This window comes from Eretmochelys imbricata, chromosome 19, assembly GCF_965152235.1.
Source record: "Eretmochelys imbricata isolate rEreImb1 chromosome 19, rEreImb1.hap1, whole genome shotgun sequence".
Lineage (NCBI taxonomy): Eukaryota > Metazoa > Chordata > Testudines > Cheloniidae > Eretmochelys > Eretmochelys imbricata.
The window spans coordinates 8,263,895-8,285,814 of NC_135590.1; the positions used below are offsets into that span (position 1 = coordinate 8,263,895).

Below are 21,920 nucleotides of genomic sequence, written 5' to 3' on the forward strand. Positions count from 1 at the left end.
CATTACATCAGTTAGAGTGAGCTCCTGCAGATCACAGGCCATATAATTTCATCCCGTTACTCCTGTATTGAGCCCAATAACTTGTGTTTGACCAAAGCCTCTCACAGAAAGGCATCCAGTCTTGATCTGAAGACTTATAGAGAAGGAGAATCCACCACTTCTCTTGGGATTTTGTTCCAATGGTTAATCACTCTCACTGTTAAAAATATGAGCCTTATTTCTAATTTGAATTTCTCTGGCTTTATCTTCCAGCCTTTGCTGGTTTTTTTTTTCATGCTTTATTCTGTATTTGAAGAGTGCCTAGCACACTGCCAGAAACAAACAGTAAATGATAATAATAATAATATCTTAGTAATATCTACCCACATTTATTGCATGTTGAAGTGGTATCATGAATGCCCCCAAATTGCATTATGTTTTTCACCTTTTTAATCCGAAGAGTTCCAGTCCCAGTCTCCGGATCATACAGACCGTCCAAATGTGCTTTTTTATCCAAGAACCATTTAAAGTTGGTGTCTTTTTTCATGTTTGTTGCCTGTTCGAAGTAAAGGTTTAGCAGTCAGAATACTGATCTTTCTGAATGCAAGGATGTCTTTCTAATTATGAGACTTCAGCTGTCCCAGGGGATTCCCTCAGTATTAGGTGAAGCTTTCCCCCTTGTTTTCCAGAGCTGTTAGGATTTACTTCCAGGATCTTGCCTTTTATCAGTAGGCAAATATCAATTAGTTAGAGCTGGTGTTATTTATGCAGTCTCCTTAAAATGCACATCTATATTAACAATAGATGGATGCTACTGTACACAGTAACAATTGTATAGTAATACTTACCTTGCACATCAGCAGAACTTCACAATCCTCAGTAACCTTCCACTGCAAATTCTCTATAAAATGAGGACCTACAAGTAAAAAAACAAAACAAAAAACCAGTCTTCCTAGTCCTTCCTGCAGGTCTGCTTTTAATATTAGACCATGCAATGGCTCCATCTAGTGGTAAATCACAGCACTGTCCTCCTTGTATTTAACTCTTCCGTGTTCCAATTTTATGGAATTTGTATTTTATATGCAGTAGGCACCATAATGTTAGATGTATAATTTTAAAAAGTTCCCGAGGACAATAGTTCTTGTGGTGACTAACAGGACTTTTCTTAAAATGCTGGTAGATTATGCTCTCCAATTACTCCTTTCATTTAGGTTGAGTGTCAGGTCAATATTGAAAGATCATGGATATTCTGCAGGTGGAGGGCAATGGAATAGATAATGTGTAAATATTCCAATCTGCTCTCCTGCTATGAACTACCTGTGAACCCAATTAAAAGGCAAATTCATCTGTCCATTTTTAATCTGGTTCTGGTGCCCACAATTCAAAAGGATGTTGACTAATTGGAGAGGGTTCAGAGAAAAGCCATGATAATGACTAAAGGATTAGAAAACCTGCCTTACAGTGATGGCCTGAAGGAGCTCAATCTATTTATCTTAACAAAGAGAAGGCTTGGGGTGACTTGATTACAGTCTATAAGTACCTACATGGGAAACAAATATTTAATAATGGGCTCTTCAATCTACCAGAGAAAGGTATAACTCGGTCCAATATCTGGAAGTTGAAGCTAGACAAATTCAGACTGGAAATAAGGTGTAAATTTTTAATGGTGAGAACAATTAACTATTGGAACAATTTATCAAGGGTTGTGGTGGATTCCCTACCACTCACACTTTTAAAATCAAGATTGGATGTGTTTCTAAAAGTTCTGCTCTAGTAATCATTTTGGGGGAGTTCTATATAGCTTGTGTTATGCAGCAGGCCAGACTAGATGATCACAAAGGTCTCTCTGGACTTGGAATCTATGAATCAGCTACTCTTTTCCATGAAAACAGCTTTTTTATACTCATTATTCATACATCAGCCACAAGGTAGGGGAGGGAGACAGGGGAATGTACTGTTCCCATTGACAGTGAAGATTTCCACATTCTCTGCTTTCCACCAGGAGATAAAGATGGACCTGAGTCCCATCTGAACTGGACCTTTTCTGAATCTCAGGCATGTTCAGAGTCAGGGTGTTGGTTCAGGGGCCCTCTTCCAGAGACAGCTGGTCACATGCCTCGAACTATTAAAACAAATCAAACTTTGATTTTATTTGATTTTTAATGGCCAGAAAACAGTAACCTAAAATAAAATGCTCTATCTTAGTCCAGCAAGCAGTTTAAATAAGAGTATACTGAAGAGAGCAATTTACTTTTCACTTATTGTTTGGGCTCTCAGTAGAATATCCTTGTTTCAGCTTTCACCAACTTTTCACCAGTCCTGGCAAAGTCAGTGACCTTGAGGCTATCTTACCTTGCTTTCTCCTCCAGTCTCTCCGCTTAGCATCAGCCTCCGCCTCAACTTTATCAAAACCTGAAAGAACAAAAGTGACAGATCAGGGTCAACAAAAGGGCATTGAAACAACCATTACAACCCCTTTCCATGTAACTTGGTATAGATTCCTAACCGGGAAGGATGTTACTCTAAAACACATACAGTGTATGATATTTCTAAGAGCCATCTCTCCAGCCTCAGTTAAACTCTGTTCTTCAGTATAGAATCCTTGGCAAAGTCAGCTCTATTAGCCTTTCATGCTGCTAGCAGCTCAGAATGTAATATTTATTTTCAAGAAGATACAGTGAATTTGCTTTTAAGAGCTGATCTTTAGGCAGTGGAAGCTCCCATTGGTTTAAATAGGAGTTTTGTGGGGTATGTAAAGAATACAGGATGGAGTCCTGGAACTTGCAACTTTTCAAGGGAGAAATATTAGAAATACGGATTCAGACATCAAGAGACTCAATCCAATAAGATTAAAAACAATCGCCAAACTGTTTAAAAATGAGAACTGTCAAATAAAGGCTACAGTATTATTTAGGGAAGAATTTAGACTGGAAAACTGCAACTTTCTGTTCATAAAGAGCCAAAAATGTTTCTGTACACTTGCACATATGGGCCTATCTGTTCACCTTACAGAGCTCCGTTCTCTTTTCCATATGGACTTTCTCTATTCACTGCAGTTTCTTTATTGCACTTATTCAAATGTAGTTGTTAACGTCCTTGAATTTTCAGGCCAATGTTATGATAAGTTAAAATGACTAAAAATCACAGTACACACCATCAATCCCTGTGTGTCAATAGATAGTTTGTTGTGAGGGAATTATGTGTATACAGCAAATGAAGAAAATATATGAACACAGATCCATGGCTGTGATGTTCTAGCAGGGCCAAACATTATTATCCAGGACTCCAGATATAAAACTAAAGTCTTGGATCTGTGCTAAGGAGCCATTCAGATAGCTTCTATTGGAAGACCGATTCCTGGCTTTTGAATAAATGCATTAAAATAAATACTTGATACCTTCAGTCACTACCCACAATATAACTGTGGGAAACCATTTGTGGCCATTAGCTGGCACTCTCTCTAAGGGTCTGATCCAAAATGTACTGAAGTCAGTAGAAAAACTCCCACTGAGTTCAGTGGGCTTTGGATTAAGCCCTGAATCTCTACTTACTGTCATCAATGAGAGCCAGAGTGAACTGGTTTTTAGCTTTTCCATCTTGCAGCTGGGCTGTGTACGTCCCCTTATCGTCATCACAGAAGTCCTGGATTATTAGTTCTATGAGGCCGTTTGCTTTGTCAAAGTTTATCTTATGTGTCTACGTAAAACAAAGTATTGGTGGTAAATTGGTCAGTTTTTCATAGGGAAATTATTCCAGCATCAAATCCTAGCCCCATGCCGTCTTCAACATAGAGTCTGGCTGGAGCTACAGAGCCTGGCTTCACTCTACACCTGTAGAACCACCCTGGTATATTTGCCCTGGATACCTGTGGTATGACTGCACTGCCTATAAAAGGTGTATTCTTAACGCAGGTTAGCTAACTTGGGTAAAAATAGCAGTGAAGACATGGCAGCTTGGTTCTTAACTCGGGTTAGCAGCTCAAGGGAAACCCTGCAAGGGAGCCTGGGATAAAACTTGAGTTGCTAACCCAAGTTAGAAGTTGAGTCTCCATGTCTTCATTAAGAAAAGGAATACTTGTGGCACCTTAGAGACTAACCAATTTATTTGAGCATAAGCTTTCCTGAGCTACAGCTCACTTCATCGGATGCATAAAGTGGAAAATGCAGTGAGGATGTTTTATACACACAGACCATGAAAAAATGGATGTTTATCACTTCAAAAGGTTTTCTCTCCCCCCACCCCACTCTCCTCTGGTAATAGCTTATTTAAAGTGATCACTCTCCTTACAATTTGTATGATAATCAAGGTGGGCCATTTCCAGCACAAATCCAGGGTTTAACAAGAATGTCTGAGGAACAGTGCCGGGGGGGAAGCAAGGGGAAATAGGTTACCTTGCATAATGACTTAGCCACTCCCAGTCTCTATTCAAGCCTAAGTTAATTGTATCCAATTTGCAAATGATTTCCAATTCAGCAGTCTCTCTCTGGAGTCTGGTTTTGAAGTTTTTCTGCTGTAATATTGCAACTTTCATGTCTGTAATCGCGTGATCAGGGAGATTGAAGTGTTCTCCGACTGGTTTATGAATGTTATAATTCTTGACATCTGATTTGTGTCCATTTATTCTTTTATGTAGAGACTGTCCAGTTTGACCAATGTACATGGCAGAGGGATATGATGGCATATATCACATTGGTAGATGTGCAGGTGAACGAGCCTCTGATAGTGTGGCTGATGTGATTAGGCTCTGTGATAGTGTCCCCTGAATAGATATGTGGGCACAGTTGGCAACGGGCTTTGTTGCAAGGATAGGTTCCTGGGTTAGTGGTTCTGTTGTGTGGTATGTAGTTGCTGGTGAGTATTTGCTTCAGGTTGGGGGGCTGTCTGTAGGCGAGGACTGGCCTGTCTCCCAAGATTTGTGAGAATGATGGGTTGTCCTTCAGGATAGGTTGTAGATCCTTGATAATGCGCTGGAGAGGTTTTAGTTGGGGGCTGAAGGTGACGGCTAGTGGCGTTCTGTTATTTTCTTTGTCTATTTTCATGTCTTCATTGCTATTTTAACCCAAGTTAAAAATGTACCTTTTTTTTTCTTTTTTGCAGTGTAGACACATCCAGGGCTACAATGGGGCCAACAAACCCTCTCCCTCCTCATGCCCATCCCCTACTCTGGTGTAATCATGGTCCAGGACTTGACTCCCAAATGAATTTTGTTTTCTATTAAAAGTCCATATGCATTTGTGTACTGGGTTTTCACATCAGCACAGGGGAACCTGCTTGTGGCAGGGTGTTTCTGTGGAGAACACAGCCTAAGAGGTTTCCACTGTAACACATAGTACAATAGATTCTCCCTTGCTGCGTATTAAACCTCCCAACTCGCCAGGATTCTGTGCGATCACATGGATTTTTATGTAATGAAAAAGAGCTCTTGAAAGCAGCAGCCATGTGTTGCAAGTAGTCACACCTCTGGGTGGTAGTGAGGGTAACACCTCCACCCCATGGCACTGTGCACTCACTAATATACCAGGAACATTTATATATACACACGCTTAAATCCATCAGACGTTTAAAAATGTTAGCTGTCATCATTAGTCGTGGCCAACCTGTTTGCTGCAAGCAAATATTACCAATACAAAGAGCTTGACATGCACTGTTTAATCATGCATTACCACATAAACCACACAGTCAAGGAAAGGTAGTGATTGCATAGGGAAAGCCTCAAAGAATGTTGCTAGACACTTTCTGTCTCTGGAGAACACATGGCAACAAAGGCTAGGAGAGGCTTCAGGTTTTGCCTATCACAAAACACCCATGACTTTGTTATTTTGACATTGTTAGACTGCATTTGAACCACAGGTGAATAGTTCCATTATCCTTTTCTTAATTCTGAACCGTCGAGTCCCACAGAGTAAATACTTTTTAAAACATATATAGCATTAGGTTTTGGGATGGGAGGGCCAAAAAGGGGTTAATATGTTCTTTTAAATGTACAACAATGCAAGAGTACTTTGCGACACATGATGCAATGTTATTTTCAATGTCTGCAATTTGGAAATGGGTTGCATGCATCTGCTCTCAAAAGCCAGAAGATTTATACACAGCCAACTCAAAGATGGGTGTGAAAATCAGCCAGGCTTGCTGGGTAGTACAGAAGGGGCAGCATTAAGCCTACCCCTCATCTAACTGGCAAAGACAGTATTTCTTAGCACATGCTCACACCAGGGCTAAATTAGTCATGGGAGACTGGATTCTTTGGTGCACCAAGCTCGCTTATCATGTAAAGTGAACTTAAAATGGTTGGAGATTGCCCCTGGAGAACCCCCTTGTTCGGGGAGAAAGTCTGCTAGTGCAAAGACGGCAGAGGTAGCTCTGCTGCCTGACTGTGTCATATTCTTCATTGCAGCTCCCAACCCCCTTCTCAGCATAAGGGGATGTAGGGTGTGTGTCAGGAATGGGGATGGGAAGGGGTTAGGGTGGAGTGAGGTTCTCTCATGTTCAGTTCTCTGCTGGCACAAGATGCCCAAGGGACGTTACATCATAGACTTTAACTAATGTTGGGACTTGACAGCTGAGAATCCGGGAGCAGTGACTGGCTCTCTCTCAGACCACTGGGGCACGGTGGGGAATGAAGCCCGGAGTCTTCGAAAAGACGAAGCATAAAAATATGTGATGGGAAACAATAGGCTTCTGATTCAATGATCTCCTCTGAGCTCTGGTTTCATAGAGACAGTCTAGCCCATTGTGAAGACGGGTCAGAGGAAGTCACGCACACGTTGGGAGTTTAGAAGGAACACACATACCGGAGTGCTTGAAAGCTCCTTCCCATTGAAGATTAAATGCAGCTCTGCCTCTGGCGACAGCTTTTCCACCTCCAGCCACAGACGCACTTCTCCTTTCTCAAGGACATCGATGTTCCACCCGGAGATCAGCTCAATCACTGGAAGGAGAGGGAATGTGGCTGGTCATGGTTGAGGATTTAGGATAAAATCCTGATCCAGTGGTATCAGTTGAAGTTTAGATACTGATCTCAATTTCACCTTTACTGTGCATTATATTTGAATCTAAATCCTTCCCATGCGATCAGATGACACTTTGGGCACAAACAAGGCTCCTCCATCCCTGTCTATTATGCTCTTTGTTGGAATGACTACCATATTGTCTTTCCATAACTTAAGCCAACGACCTAGCCTCATAAAAAAGCTATCATTCAACCCCCAGCCTGGAGGGCCAGTGGATGGCTCTTTGTCTAGTCCCTCCCCATTGACCTGTCCAGCTTGGGTGGCCCTACCAAGAGATCAAACTCCTGCTGGCTTAACTCCCAGGCATGCAATTCCCACTGGCACACAAAAGTCTTCCCACAGTCCCCAGGAAAGTCTGTGTATGATGTTCCCAAATGCCTGGTGCCACTAGTTCAACTTACATGGGTTTCTGATTTCATGACTAATTTTCCGCAAATTGTCCAGTTCTGAAAATGCAAAGAACAGCACAGGACTTAGATCAGTAAAGCCAAACTGAAACCACAACTCATTATCAATTCATCTTGTTAACAGACCCTTCATCATCCAGTCAAGTAGTCCTTAACAGGTACAAAACAAGTCATAGTTGAAGGGATTATGAAGCTGGGAAAATAATATCCAATGCTGGCATCAGTTAGAGAAACAGCTTTAAAGAAAAGCCTAAATTACTGTGATGTTGTGGTAATATGCAAAACTCTGAGGCCTAGTCTACGCTAGAAAATTAGGTCAGTTTATCTATGTTGGCCAGATGTGTGAAAAATCCACACCCCTGATCAGTGTTGTTAAACCAATCTAAATCCCCATGTAGACAGCACTATGTTGACAGAGGAATTCTTCTATCAACCTAGCTACTGCCTGTCAAGGAGGTGGATTAGCTACGCTGATGGGAGGGATTCTCCTGTTGGCGTAGGTAGCGCTGTGCCACTGTAGCATTTTAAGTGTAGACAAGCCCTGAGGCTGTGAGAACATTTCTTTTCTCATGCCATATGTCATGACCTTCAAGTTCTCATACCATAGGAGTAATCAGTCACATCTGGCCATTTAAAGGATAGGAAGTCTCCTTTCTATTCCCATTATGTGGCACCATTTCTTCTCCTAAAGGTCTGGGAAGAGCTTTTGCCCAGCCATTCAGAATTAACAAATTACAGCCCATGGGAAGATATTTGTAATGAGGGATTTTTACCTTCCTGGGTTAAAGTATGGCTGGCGGAGATCTCATCATCTACATCAGTTACCTCCACTGAATATGTCCCCAGATCCTTTTCTGATGCATTTTTCAGTATGAGTTTAGATCTTGAAGAAGAAAAAGAAACACAGTAGGGGTCTGTCTAAAATGGGGTTATTTGAGAGGACAACGCAACATAGTTTGTAAATCTAGAGGAGCAAACATGTAGTAATTTGAATGCAACTGTGGGAGTAGCACAGCCAAAATGTCTTAAAGCGTTAGCAGAAGAACAACTCTGATTCTTCCTTTCTGTGATGCTCAAGGCCTAACTGAGCTCCACACATCATGGGCTCTGGATTTGGAAGTCAGGACAGTAGTCCAGATATGCTTGGGAAATAAAAGCAATGGGTCAAATTCATCCCTGATGTATCATCAGCAGTGTTCTCTGGTTAGTGTTAGTGTTCCTAATAAGATTGGAAGTTTGGGTTCATTGTCAGATGTGTTGTAAAAGTACAAATGTTTATCTGAGGTTTGAAGGGCGAGAGGAAGGATCTTACATTTTCCATACTGGTTCTTCAACCATCTCTAATGGAGAGGTTGAACATTTGGGTTGGGAGGTTGAAAGCTTTGCTTTCCATCATTTCTCTGGAAAATATTTTGTCCTGATGTTTTCCCCAGCTTAGTGTGTAAACAGTCCTCTGCCCCACTTTCCGACACTCATTTTCCCAATGTACATTGCCCACTTACTTGTTGCCTTTATCTTCAGTTCCGACTCGGTTAGGATCTGGAGGTCCCTCATAATCCTTTGACCAGATAAATTCAGAAGTGTCACACATATCAGGAGTTTCAAAGGCCATGTAAATAAAGCCCTCTTTGTCCACTCCCAGTTCAATCTCATTTGTGCCTGCATAAGAGAAACAAAATTTTGGAAACATTAGGAAAAACTTTCTAACTATAGGTTTCAGAGTAACAGCCGTGTTAGTCTGTATTCGCAAAAAGAAATGGAGTACTTGTGGCACCTTAGAGACTAACCAATTTATTTGAGCATGAGTTTTCGTGAGCTACAGCTCACTTCATCAGATGCATACTGTGGAAACTGCAGCAGACTTTATATATACACAGAGAATATGAGGGTGGAGGGTGAGAAAACCTGGATTTGTGCTGGAAATGACCTAACCTGACGATTACTTTAGATAAGCTATTACCAGCAGGACAGTGGGGTGGGAGGAGGTATTGTTTCATATTCTCTGTGTATATATAAAGTCTGCTGCAGTTTCCACAGTATGCATCTGATGAAGTGAGCTGTAGCTCACGAAAGCTCATGCTCAAATAAATTGGTTAGTCTCTAAGGTGCCACAAGTACTCCATTTCTTTTTTCTAACTATAGAGATAGTTAAGCACTGGAATAGGCTTCCAAAGGAGGTTGTGAAATAAGAACATAACGGCCATACTGAGTCAGACCAACAGTCCATCTGGCCCAGTATCCTGTCTTCTGATGGTGGCCAGTGCCAGATGCTTCAGAGGGAATGAACAGAACAGGGCAATTTTGAATGATCCATCCCCTGTCATCCAGTTCCAGCTTCTGGCAGTTGGAGGGTTAGGGATACCCAGAGCATAGGGTCCCTGACCATCTTGGCTAATAGCCATTGATGGATCTCTCCTCCAGGAACTTATCTAGTTCTTTTTTGAACCCAGGTAAACTTCTGGCTTTCACAACATCCCATGGCAATGAATTCCACACATTGTGTGATGAAGTACTTTCTTTTTTCGTTTTAAACCTGCTGCCTATTAATTTCTTTGGGCGACTCCCTACTTCTTGTGTTATGTGAGGGGGTAAGTAACACTTTCCTATTCACTTTCTCCACACCATTCATGATTTTATAGATGTCTATCATATCCTCCCCTTACTTGTCTCTTTTCATAGATGAGCAGTCCCAGTATTTTTAATCTCTTCCTATGGAAGCTATATTCCACACCCCTAATAATTGTTGTTGACCTTCTCTGCACCTTTTCCAATTCTAATATATCTTTTTTGAGATTATGGTGACCAGAATCACATGCAGTATTCAAGGTGTGGGCATACCATGGAGTTATATAGTGGCATTATGATATTTTCTGGTTTATTATCTATCCCTTTCCTTATTGGTTCCTAATATTGTTAGCCTTTTTGACTGCCCCTGCACATTGAGTGGATGTTTTCAGAGAACTATCCACGATGATGCCAAGATCTCTTTCTTGCGTGGTAACAGCTAATTTAGACCCCATCATTTTGTATGTATAGTTGGGATTATTTTTTCCCAATGTTCATTATTTCATACTTATCAACATACATTGAATTTCATCTGCCATTTTCTCACCCAGTTTTGTGAGATCCCTTTGTAACAATTTGCTGTCAGATTTGGACTTAACTATCATGAGTAATTTTGTATCATCTGCAAATTTTGCCACCTCACTATTCACCCCTTTTTCCAGATTATTGAACAGCACAGGTCCCTGCACTGATCCTTGAGGGACCCCGCTATTTACCTATCTCCATTGTTACCATTTATTCCTACCCTTTGTTTCCTATCTTTGAACCACTTGCTAATCCATGAGAGGACCTTACCTCTTATCCCAGGACTGCCTACTTTGCTTAAGAGCCTTTGGTGAGGGACTTTGTCAAAGGCTTTTTGAAAGTCCAAGTACACTATATCCACTGGATCACCCTTGTCCGCATACTTGCTGATACCCTCAAAGAGTTCTAATTGATTGGTGAGGCATGATTTCCCTTTATAAATGCTGTATTGACTCTTCCCCAGCATATCATGTTTATCTGTGTGTCTGATAATTCTGTTCTTTACTATAGTTTAAACGAATTTGCCTGGTACTGAAGTTAGGCTTACCAGCGTATAATTGCCAGGATTGCCTCTGGAGCCTTTTTCAAAAATCAGCATTACATTAGCTACCCTCCTGTCATCTGATAGAGAGGCTAATTTAAGTGATAGGTTACATACCACTGTTAATAGTTCTGCAATTTCATATTTTAGTTCTTGGGTGAATACTATCTGGTCCTGGTGATTTATTATTGTTTAATTTATCAATTTGTTCAAAAACCTCCTCTCTTGACAACTCAATTGGGGACAAAAAGAAAAGGAGTACTTGTGGCACCTTAGAGACTAACCAATTTATTTGACCATAAGCTTTCGTGAGCTACAGCTCACTTTATCGGATGCATACTGTGGAAACTGCAGAAGACATTATATACACAGAGACCATGAAACAATACCTCCTCCCATCCCACTCTCCTGCTGGTAATAGCTTATCTAAAGTGATCACTCTCCTTACAATGTGTATGATAATCAAGTTGGGCCATTTCCAGCACAAATCCAGGTTTTCTCACCCCCCGCTCCCCTTTTTCCAAAAACCACACACACAAACTCACTATCCTGCTGGTAATAGCTCATCCAAAGTGACCATTCTCCCTACAATGTGCATGATAATCAAGGTGGGCCATTTCCAGCACAAATCCAGGTTTTCTCAACCCCCCCCCCCAACACACAAACTCACTCTCCTGCTGGAAATGGCCCACCTTGATTATCATACACATTGTAAGGAGAGTGGTCAGTTTGGATGAGCTATTACCAGCAGGAGAGTGAGTTTTTTGTGTGTTTGGGGGGGGTGTGTGTGAGAAAACCTGGATTTGTGCTGGAAATGGCCCACCTTGATTATCATACACATTATAAAGAGAGTGGTCACTTTGGATGGGCTATTACCAGCAGGAGAGTGAGTTTGGGTGGGGGGGGGGGGGGCGGAGGGTGAGAAAACCTGGATTTGTGCTGGAAATGGCCCAACTTGATTATCATACACATTGTAAGGAGAGTGATCACTTTAGATAAGCTATTACCAGCAGGAGAGTGGGGTGGGAGGAGGTATTGTTTCATGGTCTCTGTGTATATAATGTCTTCTGCAGTTTCCACAGTATGCATCCAATGAAGTGAGCTGTAGCTACTAAAGCTTATGCTCATATAAATTGGTTGGTCTCTAAGGTGCCACAAGTACTCCTTTTCTCTTTACAATGTGTATGATAATAAAGGTGGGCCATTTCGCATTTGTCCTGTGAAAAGAATGGCTCAGCTGTGGGAGTCTCCCTCACATCTTCTGCAGTGAAGGCCAATGCAAAGAATTAATTTAGCTTCTCTGCAACAGCCTTGTCTTCCTTGAGTGCTCCTTTAATGCCTCAATCATCCAGCGCCCTCACTGACTGTTTTGCAGACTTCTTGTGATCTACTTAAAAAATATTGTGCTGTTAGTTTGTGTGTCTTTAGTTAGTTTCTCTTCAGATTCTTTCTTGGCCTGCCTTATTTTACTTTTACACTTGACTTGCCAGTGTTCATGCTCCTTTCTATTTTCCTCACTTGGATTTGACCTTCAATTTCTAAAGGATGCCTTTTTCTCCTCTAACTGCCTCTTTTACTCTGCTGTTTAGCCCTGGGGGTGGTTTTTTTTTTCTTTTTTCTTTTTTCTTTTTTGGTTCTCCTACTATTTTTTTTTGTTTGAGGTATATATTTAGTTTGAGCCTTTATGGTGTTTTTATATATGCATGTAGTTTGCAGGCATTTCACCCTTGTTGACAGTTCCTTTTAATTTCCATGTGACTACCTTCCTCATTTTTGTGTGGTTCCCTTTATTGAAGTTAAATACTATGTGGTGGGTTTCTTTGGTATGTTTTCCCTACAGAGATGTTAAATTTTATTACATTATGGTCACAATTACTGAATGGTTCATCTATATTCACCTCTTGGACCAGATCCTGTGCTCCACTTTGGACTAAATCAAGAATTGCCTCTCCCCTTGTAGGTTCCAGGACAAGCTGCTCCAAGAAGCAGTCATTTATGGGTCCAGAAATTTTATCTTTGCAGCCCTTCCTGAGGTGACATATACCCAGTCAATATGAGGATCGTTGAAATCACTCATGGTTATTGCATTTTCTGCTTCTCTAATCTCCCTGAGCACTTTATAATCACCGTAACCATTCTGGTCAGATGGTTGGTAGTATATTCCTACTGCTATAGTCTTATTGTTCTAGCATGGAATTTCTATCCACAGAGATTTTATGGCACAGTTTGATTCATTTAGTCCCAATCACTAGAGGTTTTTAAGAATGGGTTAGACAAAGACCAGACAGGGAAGGTCTAGGTTTATTTGGTCCTGCCTTAGCGCAGGAGGCTGGACTAGATGACCTCTCAGGGTCCCTTCCAAGCCTACATTTCTAAGGTCCTTTATCCAAACAAAGCAGGACACAGTGTCCACACAGATGACTTCACCTTTCTCTCTCTCTCTGGCACACAGTGCAAACAAAGATGGGATCTGAATGCAAAGAAAGATGGTATTCTGTATTTTCAGAGAAGTCCAGAGCTACATAATTTAGATCATTTCTGGCCACTGGACTTGCTCATCTATATCCTTTAATCTTGTCACTCCATTTGCTGTTGTTAAAAATGAATAAAAATGGAACTAAATATTTAATAAGCAGGTTCTTATCAGAGTATTAATAAGATTTTTAGAGAAATCTGTCTTGGTGTACCCCGTTAAAAATCACAGCACGGCATCTCTGAGATATGTAGCAAACTCCCTTTCTATGGATGCTTGGGCTGTTGTGATAGACAGTTTTTTCCCCTAAAGCAAAGGGTCAAATTCATCCTTTGTGTAACTGCACTGGAATAAAATAAAATGTGTTTATGCCAGGGCTAAATTAATCACATTTAGCAGGACAGAACAGATTACATCCATGCAGACTGAAACACAAAATGGGACCATTTTTATTGCACATGGTCCAACTGTGAAGCATGTTAATATGCACTACATGCAAGCCAGCTGGTCCTTATACTTAATCCTCCCTCAGTGTGGGGGGGCTGGAGTAGAGGATCTTTTGAGGTCCCAACCCTAACCCCCAGCCCTACACTCCTGTGATTCTGTTTGCACTGCAGGTGCAGTGGGTACTCTCACACACATTGCAAACGTTTATCGTAGCACAAGGTGAACTGTAAACTCAGCTAATCAGTAGTGAAAGAGGATGGTCTATTGGGTAGGATGCTCGCCTTAGACTGGGGAGCAGTGTGTTCAAACCCCTGCTCTTCCACGGACTTGTGTGTGAAGTGTAGCAAATCACTGAGTGTCTCTGTACTACAGAGAAATCTAGCATTCCCCTACTTCACAGTGTGCTGCGAGGAAGGATAAATGTGTTGGAGATTACGAGGTGCTCGAACCCTATGGTAACAGGGACAGGAGACGTATTGTAGATAGAATACCCTGTTTTCCCTTCACACTTCAGCCTGTGCAATTAACCCTAGTGTCTTTTTATTGAGAGGCACTCAACAAAGACAGAATTTGTTCACCCTTAGGCTCATACCTGGTTTGGTTTCAACCACCACAGGATCAGAGGGAATGGAAGGTAGACTAATCCCTGCCTTGTTCAATGCCCGTACTCGAAAAATGTAGCATTTCCCCGTCTCCAGGTCAGAAACCTGTGGAAACCCAATGTAATGAATTACACCATGCTAAATAATAAGGAATGCTTGCCTGCTTGGCTTGTATACAAACCCTCATGTGGGTGTTGGCTGTCGGCTGCTTATTTAGTTGCTTCCATTCCTCTGACCCCTCTTCACAGACATCAATGTAATATCCAGTGACTGGACCTGCTCCTGTATACAACGGTGCTTCCCAGTGCAGCATCAGGTTTGTGTCCCGCACCTCAGTGAACCTCACATCATAGGGGGGGCCTGTTTGGAAGAAGGGTAGACTGTCACACAGGGACATCACAACAGACGATGCAGTAACGTGCCTCTGGTGTGAGCCTCAGATCGCAGAGGGCAGTGAATGAATGGTGGGTTCAGAAGAGGTCCTTTCTCCAGCAGGCTTTGTATGAAAATGGCCACGTTGTCCTATTTAATGTCATCTGTACTTATGTAACATACGGAGAGGTTTACATAGTGCGTCAGGGTTCCCCATTCTCTGGCAACAGGATTCCAGAGCATGGGGCTCCCAACTGGCTACATGTTGTAGTGTACAATGATCCTTCTTCTTCTTTATTATTTGTATTACTGTAGCACCTAGGATCCTAGTCATGGACCAGGGTCACATGGTGCTAGGCGCTATACAAACAGAACAAAAAGATGATCCCTGTCCCATAGAGATTCTCCTCGTGCTCTGAGGATGGGATCTCAGAGCCTGAGGTGCCTGCTTTATTTTGTAGCAGATGACTTATTTTTTTCCTGTGTTCCTTTAGTACAGTCCCAGGAAACAGGGTGTCCTAAGCTAGGGGCCATGGGGAGCTGCACCTCTGTGCATGCCTGAGGTAAGAGGTGCTTCTCCGGGACCAGCATGGTTTGTATCTCCTTGCCTGGTGACATGTATGCTAACATTTTAGTGAAAGGGATTCAGATTCCCAACTCACCTGCGTGACTGGGAGATGGGCCCAAGCTGCAAAACTCTGGCACAGATTCCAACCCCAGCCTTCCCAAAATGTGGAAGGAGCTCTGAGCAGGGCTTCTGGTTCTGTCTGCTATACAGATCACAATACGGCTCCTGATGCAAACTTCCCCAAAGTTTAGTGTGTTTGAATCCAGGGTTCTTACCAGAGCTCATCAATATGACCAAATCCATAGTTTTCCAAAAATCTCATAACATCACAAAAGAGTAAGTCAGTTTATCTTATGAAAGGGGGATAGTTAATGTCCCTAGAATTGTTTTCTGGCTGTTGCTGACATGTTGTCCTTACCTGTCTGTGGCATCGTCCATTCCTCACACTTGAACAAGTCACTGGGTTCAGATACTTTCCCCACTCCCGCCATGTTCGTCGCACAAGCACGGAACTCATAGAAATGTCCTTCATTGAGGTTGGTAACCTTTGAGATCAGAAGCAAAGAGATTATTAGCATAGCTTTGTATAGTACAGTGTGTTTGTAATTAGGATCTTTAAGGGCATGTTTTTAGGATGGCATGGAAAGGGTTTATAAAAACCCCTCCTAACCTAGTAACAAAGAGCATTTGTAGATAATTCAGTGCATCTGTTAAAAACATCCTGCGTACACATTGTATTAGGAAAGAAAAGAGCAACTTGCCAATTAAGATACCCTTAAAACATACTGTTGCCCCTTTGGCCTGAGTGGTTAGCCAAAATGTGGGGTCTTGCAGAGTTGTTTCTGTTAGGAGGAGAAAGGACTGATATGAGTCAGGCATAGTCTTGGTGTAATCTGGTGTGTTTACAAAAAACTTACACAAAGTCTTGTTTCCCTGAACAAAGTAGAAACAAACCACAGCAGGCCATTTTTTTTTTTTGGCTCAGAAATCCCTAACTCTGCTACTCCTGTGAGCTCCATGTCCAAGGAGCCATATCCCTCTACTTCTGCTTCGAGTCAAACTCACAGCTGCTTCTCCTGGCTTTTTGCTCTAACACGCACAACCTGCAACAGATATCCTACACCTCGCAATCAGGGAAGCTCTTCAGTCCACACAGCTGAGCTCTGACCTACTGTGTGGCCTAGGTCCTTGGGTGGTAGCTCCCACACCCAATGCCAGAAAGGGGCTTGATTGCTCTTTCTGTTGAGCCGGAACGAGACCTCACAGGATCTTAGTAACCCTGTAGAATAATTAGTAAGAGATGTGTGGTGCTGAATTATGATGAATTAAGAATAGCAGCAACATTGTATTACTCAGAACTCTCCAAACAGCCCCAGATGCACTGGGCATCAGACTGTGGGACAAACTTGAACTGAATTGCATCCCCCAGAACCAACAGAGAAGTTGTCAGACTTACTGGGGACACTCAAAGGTGTGGGATGAGGAACAGGGAAAGAGCAAGATAGGGAGGGGGTCTGGGCTACAGAAGGGTCAAGGCTGGAGGAGGAAAATGGCTCACCTCTTCATCTAGCCATCACTCCCTCACACAGAAATGCAGTATTGCATTATGAAATCAATACCTTGTAAACTCGTTGAACAATAGGTCTGATGTTGACTTCATGCCAGTCTAGCTCAGCAGCATCATGCTGATCTAGGAAGTAGCCCAGAATCTTTCCTCCTCCTTTGTGCTTTGGGGCTTTCCACCCAATAGTCATGTCCTTCTTCCCACAGCTCAGCAGGGCAAAGTCACGTGGGGCTGACGGACGAGCTAATGGTGAGGACAAAAGAGAGAGGAAAATAGATATTGTATGAAATATATTTGGGATCCTGCTGGCGATCCAGAAAAGAGCTGTTTATGTTGAATCAGTGAGAGTGACTTATCTGTGCCAGGCATGTTCACACTGGGCTTGATTTTCATTTGCTAAGGCCCCTTTACACTACTCTGGCTATGTAAAGGGGCCTTCAAATGCGCCTAATTTTCATTTAAATTGTTTGTGGGGAAACTCCTGGGTGTTTCGGAGCTTTATAGTTTTAACTGGTGCAGGGCAAATGCAAGAGAGGGTCGGGGGAAGGCAGCAGTGTGAGATAATGGAGAATGATGAAGGCACGTGATATGGCTGCTGGGAGGCTACTAATGGGGTCTGCACCGGAGAAGTGGAAGATACTGAACCAGATTCTCTGCTCTCTTGCATTTTCTGTGGTCACTTACACCTGTGCCAAGTGCATGCAATGCAATGTGAAACACTAACAAATCAGAGTGATAACGTTCTACAGTCACTTTGGACAAGTGCAAATGAGGAGACAAGCCGCAAGTCAGGAGAGAATAAAGCCCCCTCTACCTCTACCTGCTTAGGGGTGGGATCATTTACAAGTGGCTAGACCCAGCTGTGCATAAAAGATACATTAACGAGGGAGCTAGTTTTCTGTGCGTGTGCATGTGCAATGCAATACTTACAGATAGCCGGCCTGACAACGATGGGGTCAGATTCTGGTGAGCTGTCACTCACTCCTGCTTCATTGACAGATTTCACACAAAATACATACTCCTTCCCAGGCTGAAGCCCTGGAACAGTAAACCTATGAGAGATCATTAATTTGCTTGCATGTAGGTGTTCAAAGTAAGGCAAAGAGCCCTTTGGAAGAAAACGGCATTTCAATAATTTTATCAGTGTGCTACAATTTATTTCTGTGTCATGCGGTTCTTTACCCCGTAGCTTAAAGCGCATTGACTCACAAAAGTGTTACCTATAGAACAATCAGTAAATAGGGGTCTGATCTTGAGAGTTATTGAGCTGATTCTAGGCACTACAATTCCCAATGAAATCAACGGGAGTTGTGGGCATTTGGCACCTCTCAACATCTGGATCCGATAAAAGAAACTTTAGTGAAGGCCTTCTGCACCGGGGCAAACTTGGAGAGAGAGGGTGTTTAATGGCTGTCTCCCAACTCTTCTTATTGGATCAGAGTCTCATTCACACTAAGGTCCCTTTACACTGCTCTGCCTGTGGAAAGGGGACTTAAAGTTTTCACTCACCTTGAGACCTCTTTGTGCTGCCGGACTGCTGTAAAGCAGCCTTTATGTAAATGAGTTTCGGCCCCATTGAGTTTCAGCCTGACAGGTATCTATGCTCTGATGCCACCTGCCCTTTGTGGGCACCAGTGCATTTTACTCATGGGGTGACTGAGCATGTGCTGAGCATCCCCTAAAACGCATTCCACGAGAAGCATCTATTTCAGACCATGCCTGCCCACTGTCCAAAATTGCACTTTCTGAGGGAGTGTGGCCTAATGGATAGACCACTGGACTGGGACTCAGGAGACCTGATTCTGCCACTGGACTGCTGGTGACCTTGTGCAAGTCACTTTCCCCTCCCTGTGCCTCAGTTTCCTCATCTGTAAAACGGGGATAATGTTACTGCCCTTCTTGGTAAAGGGCTATATAAGAGCTAGGTATTATTACAGGCATTTTCTAATTCATTAACATCAGGCCGTATAACAAGAGGCATTCCCTTACTCCCCATTCTTGAAAGATGACACATTGTTAATCCATAGAGCAAATACAAATGGTCTGTCGTTCCACAGACACTGCAAGATCTACCTCCCCAGTAATGACTGTGTTCTGACAACACATGGAAACATGTGCTACTTTGCTGCCCCACATGTTAACTTGCCTCAGATGTTAAATTAAATCTGGACATTCCAGAACCTGAACAGTGGTTCGGTTCTAAAAACAGGCAAAGGTTTCAGATGTGTGTTATGTGTGCTCGTATGTGTAGGGGACTTTTTTTTTATCTGCACCCCATTCCTACCATAAACACAGAAATCCAAGTGAATGCACCGTATTTGCTGAATGGAGGTCAGTTGCTAAACTCACTTGTTACACGTCACGGGTTTATTGTTGACAGTCTGCCATTCATCTGTCCCAACCTCCTGACAATATACGTAATAGCCGAGGGGCTCCTGATCCTCCTTCAACTTATCCCAGTGCACAACAACAGACGTCTTGGTGTCTCTGAAAGCTAGAACCTGAGAGGGAGGTGGGAGCGGAGCTGAAAAAGGGGAAAAAATGGAACAAAATAAGGTTTATTCTATTATAAATTGTAACTCAGTTCCAGGGGTGACTTGGGATGTTTGATATCCTCATGGCCGGGGCATCATTTCTCAAAGCAGAGCACAGTGTCTTGATCCAATCTCCTGATTGCAGCCTGTGGGTGTGTCTGTTTGTCTGTCTCTAGATTTATAAGGCCTCATTCTCCTCTCACACCATTGTAACTCCATTGATAACGCAGAAGTTACTCCTGGGGTTTATACCTTCCTAAATCAGAGGAGAATCAGGCCCCAATTCCCAACTCCACATGCTGTTTTGGGGACAAAATACAAAGGTCACACTAGATGGGAGCAGCCAGAGGCACAGAACACCCTGAATGAACTTCAGGCCACCTTCAAACGAGAGAATGAAAAAGGCCAGCACAAGGCCTAGAGGCCTAACTTTGGCATGACACATGGGAAACATGAGTCTTTGCCTCCTCGTATTCTAGACATCTCAGCCCAAATATTACACAATTATCGCCCCCAACCAAACATCCCATGTCCTGCTGCTGCTCATCCTGGAGTCCCCAGAGACTGACTCTGTCACCCACCATTGTAGAATAGGGCTGTGGCCTTCCTTCTTGTGCTGCTATGTGCTACATCTGTCTTAGAGCATGCACGACACAGGAGACATTTGAGCGAGTCCCAGAAGTATGCTTGGAATGGAATATAGGGACTTGATCTGTTTCCTTTTTTTAATAACTTTAATTCCAGCCTCATTGGTTGGTTAGATTTACGCTGTGTGCTGAGCAACTGCAATGTAATTAAATATGGATTTAAGGCTTTGAGAGACTTCCTGAAGTCCAAGTGAGAGCTGTAATGGTGTACCGCAGTGCACAAAGGAAAGAGAAAAGAAGCCAATGCTAGTGTTATAACATATCACCTTTTCCATGTTATTAGTGTCATTCTTTTTATATTGTTACCTAATGTTGTTCCAGCAGTAATGGGCTCACTGGGCAAGGATGGCTCGCTTACTCCGTATTTGTTAGCAGATCGCACTCGGAAACAGTATGATTTTCCCTTCACAAGATCAAAGAGTGCAAATCTTGGGGAATTCACTGCCATCTCCAGATTGACATTTTGCCAGCTGCTGCTGCCTGCAATGGACTGGAAAGGAAAATATGGCAATTTACAATCCAGAGTGATGAAAACTGTCTGGAGCGGTTACTCCCCTGGTCCTACAACATAACTGTGTACTGTTTTTGAGAAATAAAGATCTTCTTTACCTGAACTAAATATTTCTTGGGGGCTAATCTAGCCCCTTCCTTGTCGGCCACAAAGGGCCTCTTTGCAGCAGAGGTGGTGCAGTGCTACTGTGCAGATGGGGAATGGACGCGTGGGGGTAAGATATGAATGGAGCAGGGGAGGGACAGTGGGAAGCCAGAATGTTTGGTACTGTGCAGTTCCTCCCAGCCTCTCTACTGCTGATGGCTGGGTAAGGCCCCGTGGAGGTTATTCCATCCATATAGGGGGAGTAGTTTCCTGCATGTGGCCTATGGAAAGAAGATTCCTTCCTCCCTGCCTGCTTGTTGGCTTATCATCAGGGGCCAGGCATCAGGATCTGGATTTATGCTCTTTTAAATTTAGTACTAGTGAAAGGCTGACAGAGCCATTTCGGAGGCAGTAGGCCTTCAGTTACCCACACAATGTGCACAGCACTGGCAGTTTCCCCATACACTGCCCTCTCCATGTGTCTCGTTCCAGATCGGGACTGGCCATGCTTAGGAGAGAGAGCGTAACGCAGCATCCATACCTCATTGCCTCTCTGCTGAGGCTACCCTCAAGGGCACCAGTTGTGCTAGTGCCTTTGTGATGTGCAAAGCCTGTCTTCAAGTCACCCACTCATTGTACACAGCCTGCCACTGACAAGCCATCAGCTGGTAAAAGCATTCTGTCACTACTGACCTGTGCTGGACTTGGAGCTGTAACCTAGAGGTAAAAGGGGATGTATTCCACTGCCAGTGTCCAGAGTGGTAATATTCACCCTTCCATAGATTATTTCCTTACCTTTTCCACATAATAACTCAGTGGCTCCTTGCCTCTGGGATCTGGTTCATCCCAGGAGAGGGCCACGTAATCTTCTCTGATCTCACTCGCGTGAACATTGGTGGGTGGCAAAGGAATTTTAATCTTGCCTGTGGGAAGCAAGAATTTGATACCGGTTCAGTGATAACATACCAGGAAAGGAGTCTCCTATTAAACAGGGATGTTTATGCTTTTTCAGTATCAGGTAAGCTCCTTTGGTGTAAAGGAGAGGCCTTTAACTCTTTGCATGCATTGGGGATATATATGCGTTCATT

At 42.9% G+C, this 21,920-nt stretch overlaps 1 protein-coding gene and 1 long non-coding RNA gene across 2 annotated transcripts in view; one reads left to right on the forward strand and one right to left on the reverse strand.

The window, feature by feature from the left end:
* The window catches only part of LOC144277196 (uncharacterized), a 73,598-nt gene that overhangs the window by 25,431 nt on the left and 26,247 nt on the right, over positions 1 to 21,920 (forward strand). The gene's annotated exons all lie outside the window — the stretch shown is intronic.
* The window catches only part of MYOM3 (myomesin 3), a 55,625-nt gene that overhangs the window by 10,324 nt on the left and 23,381 nt on the right, over positions 1 to 21,920 (reverse strand). Inside the window, exons 13-28 of the mRNA XM_077837998.1 lie at positions 21,628 to 21,755; positions 20,544 to 20,727; positions 19,406 to 19,580; positions 17,987 to 18,108; positions 17,112 to 17,299; positions 15,911 to 16,037; positions 14,734 to 14,912; positions 14,543 to 14,657; positions 8,902 to 9,058; positions 8,173 to 8,282; positions 7,394 to 7,438; positions 6,774 to 6,910; positions 3,531 to 3,675; positions 2,332 to 2,391; positions 828 to 895; positions 425 to 535 (exon numbers count right to left, since the gene is read on the reverse strand). Coding sequence (XP_077694124.1) covers positions 425 to 535; positions 828 to 895; positions 2,332 to 2,391; positions 3,531 to 3,675; positions 6,774 to 6,910; positions 7,394 to 7,438; positions 8,173 to 8,282; positions 8,902 to 9,058; positions 14,543 to 14,657; positions 14,734 to 14,912; positions 15,911 to 16,037; positions 17,112 to 17,299; positions 17,987 to 18,108; positions 19,406 to 19,580; positions 20,544 to 20,727; positions 21,628 to 21,755 — 2,051 coding nt within the window. The remainder of the gene's footprint in view (positions 1 to 424; positions 536 to 827; positions 896 to 2,331; positions 2,392 to 3,530; positions 3,676 to 6,773; positions 6,911 to 7,393; positions 7,439 to 8,172; positions 8,283 to 8,901; positions 9,059 to 14,542; positions 14,658 to 14,733; positions 14,913 to 15,910; positions 16,038 to 17,111; positions 17,300 to 17,986; positions 18,109 to 19,405; positions 19,581 to 20,543; positions 20,728 to 21,627; positions 21,756 to 21,920) is intronic.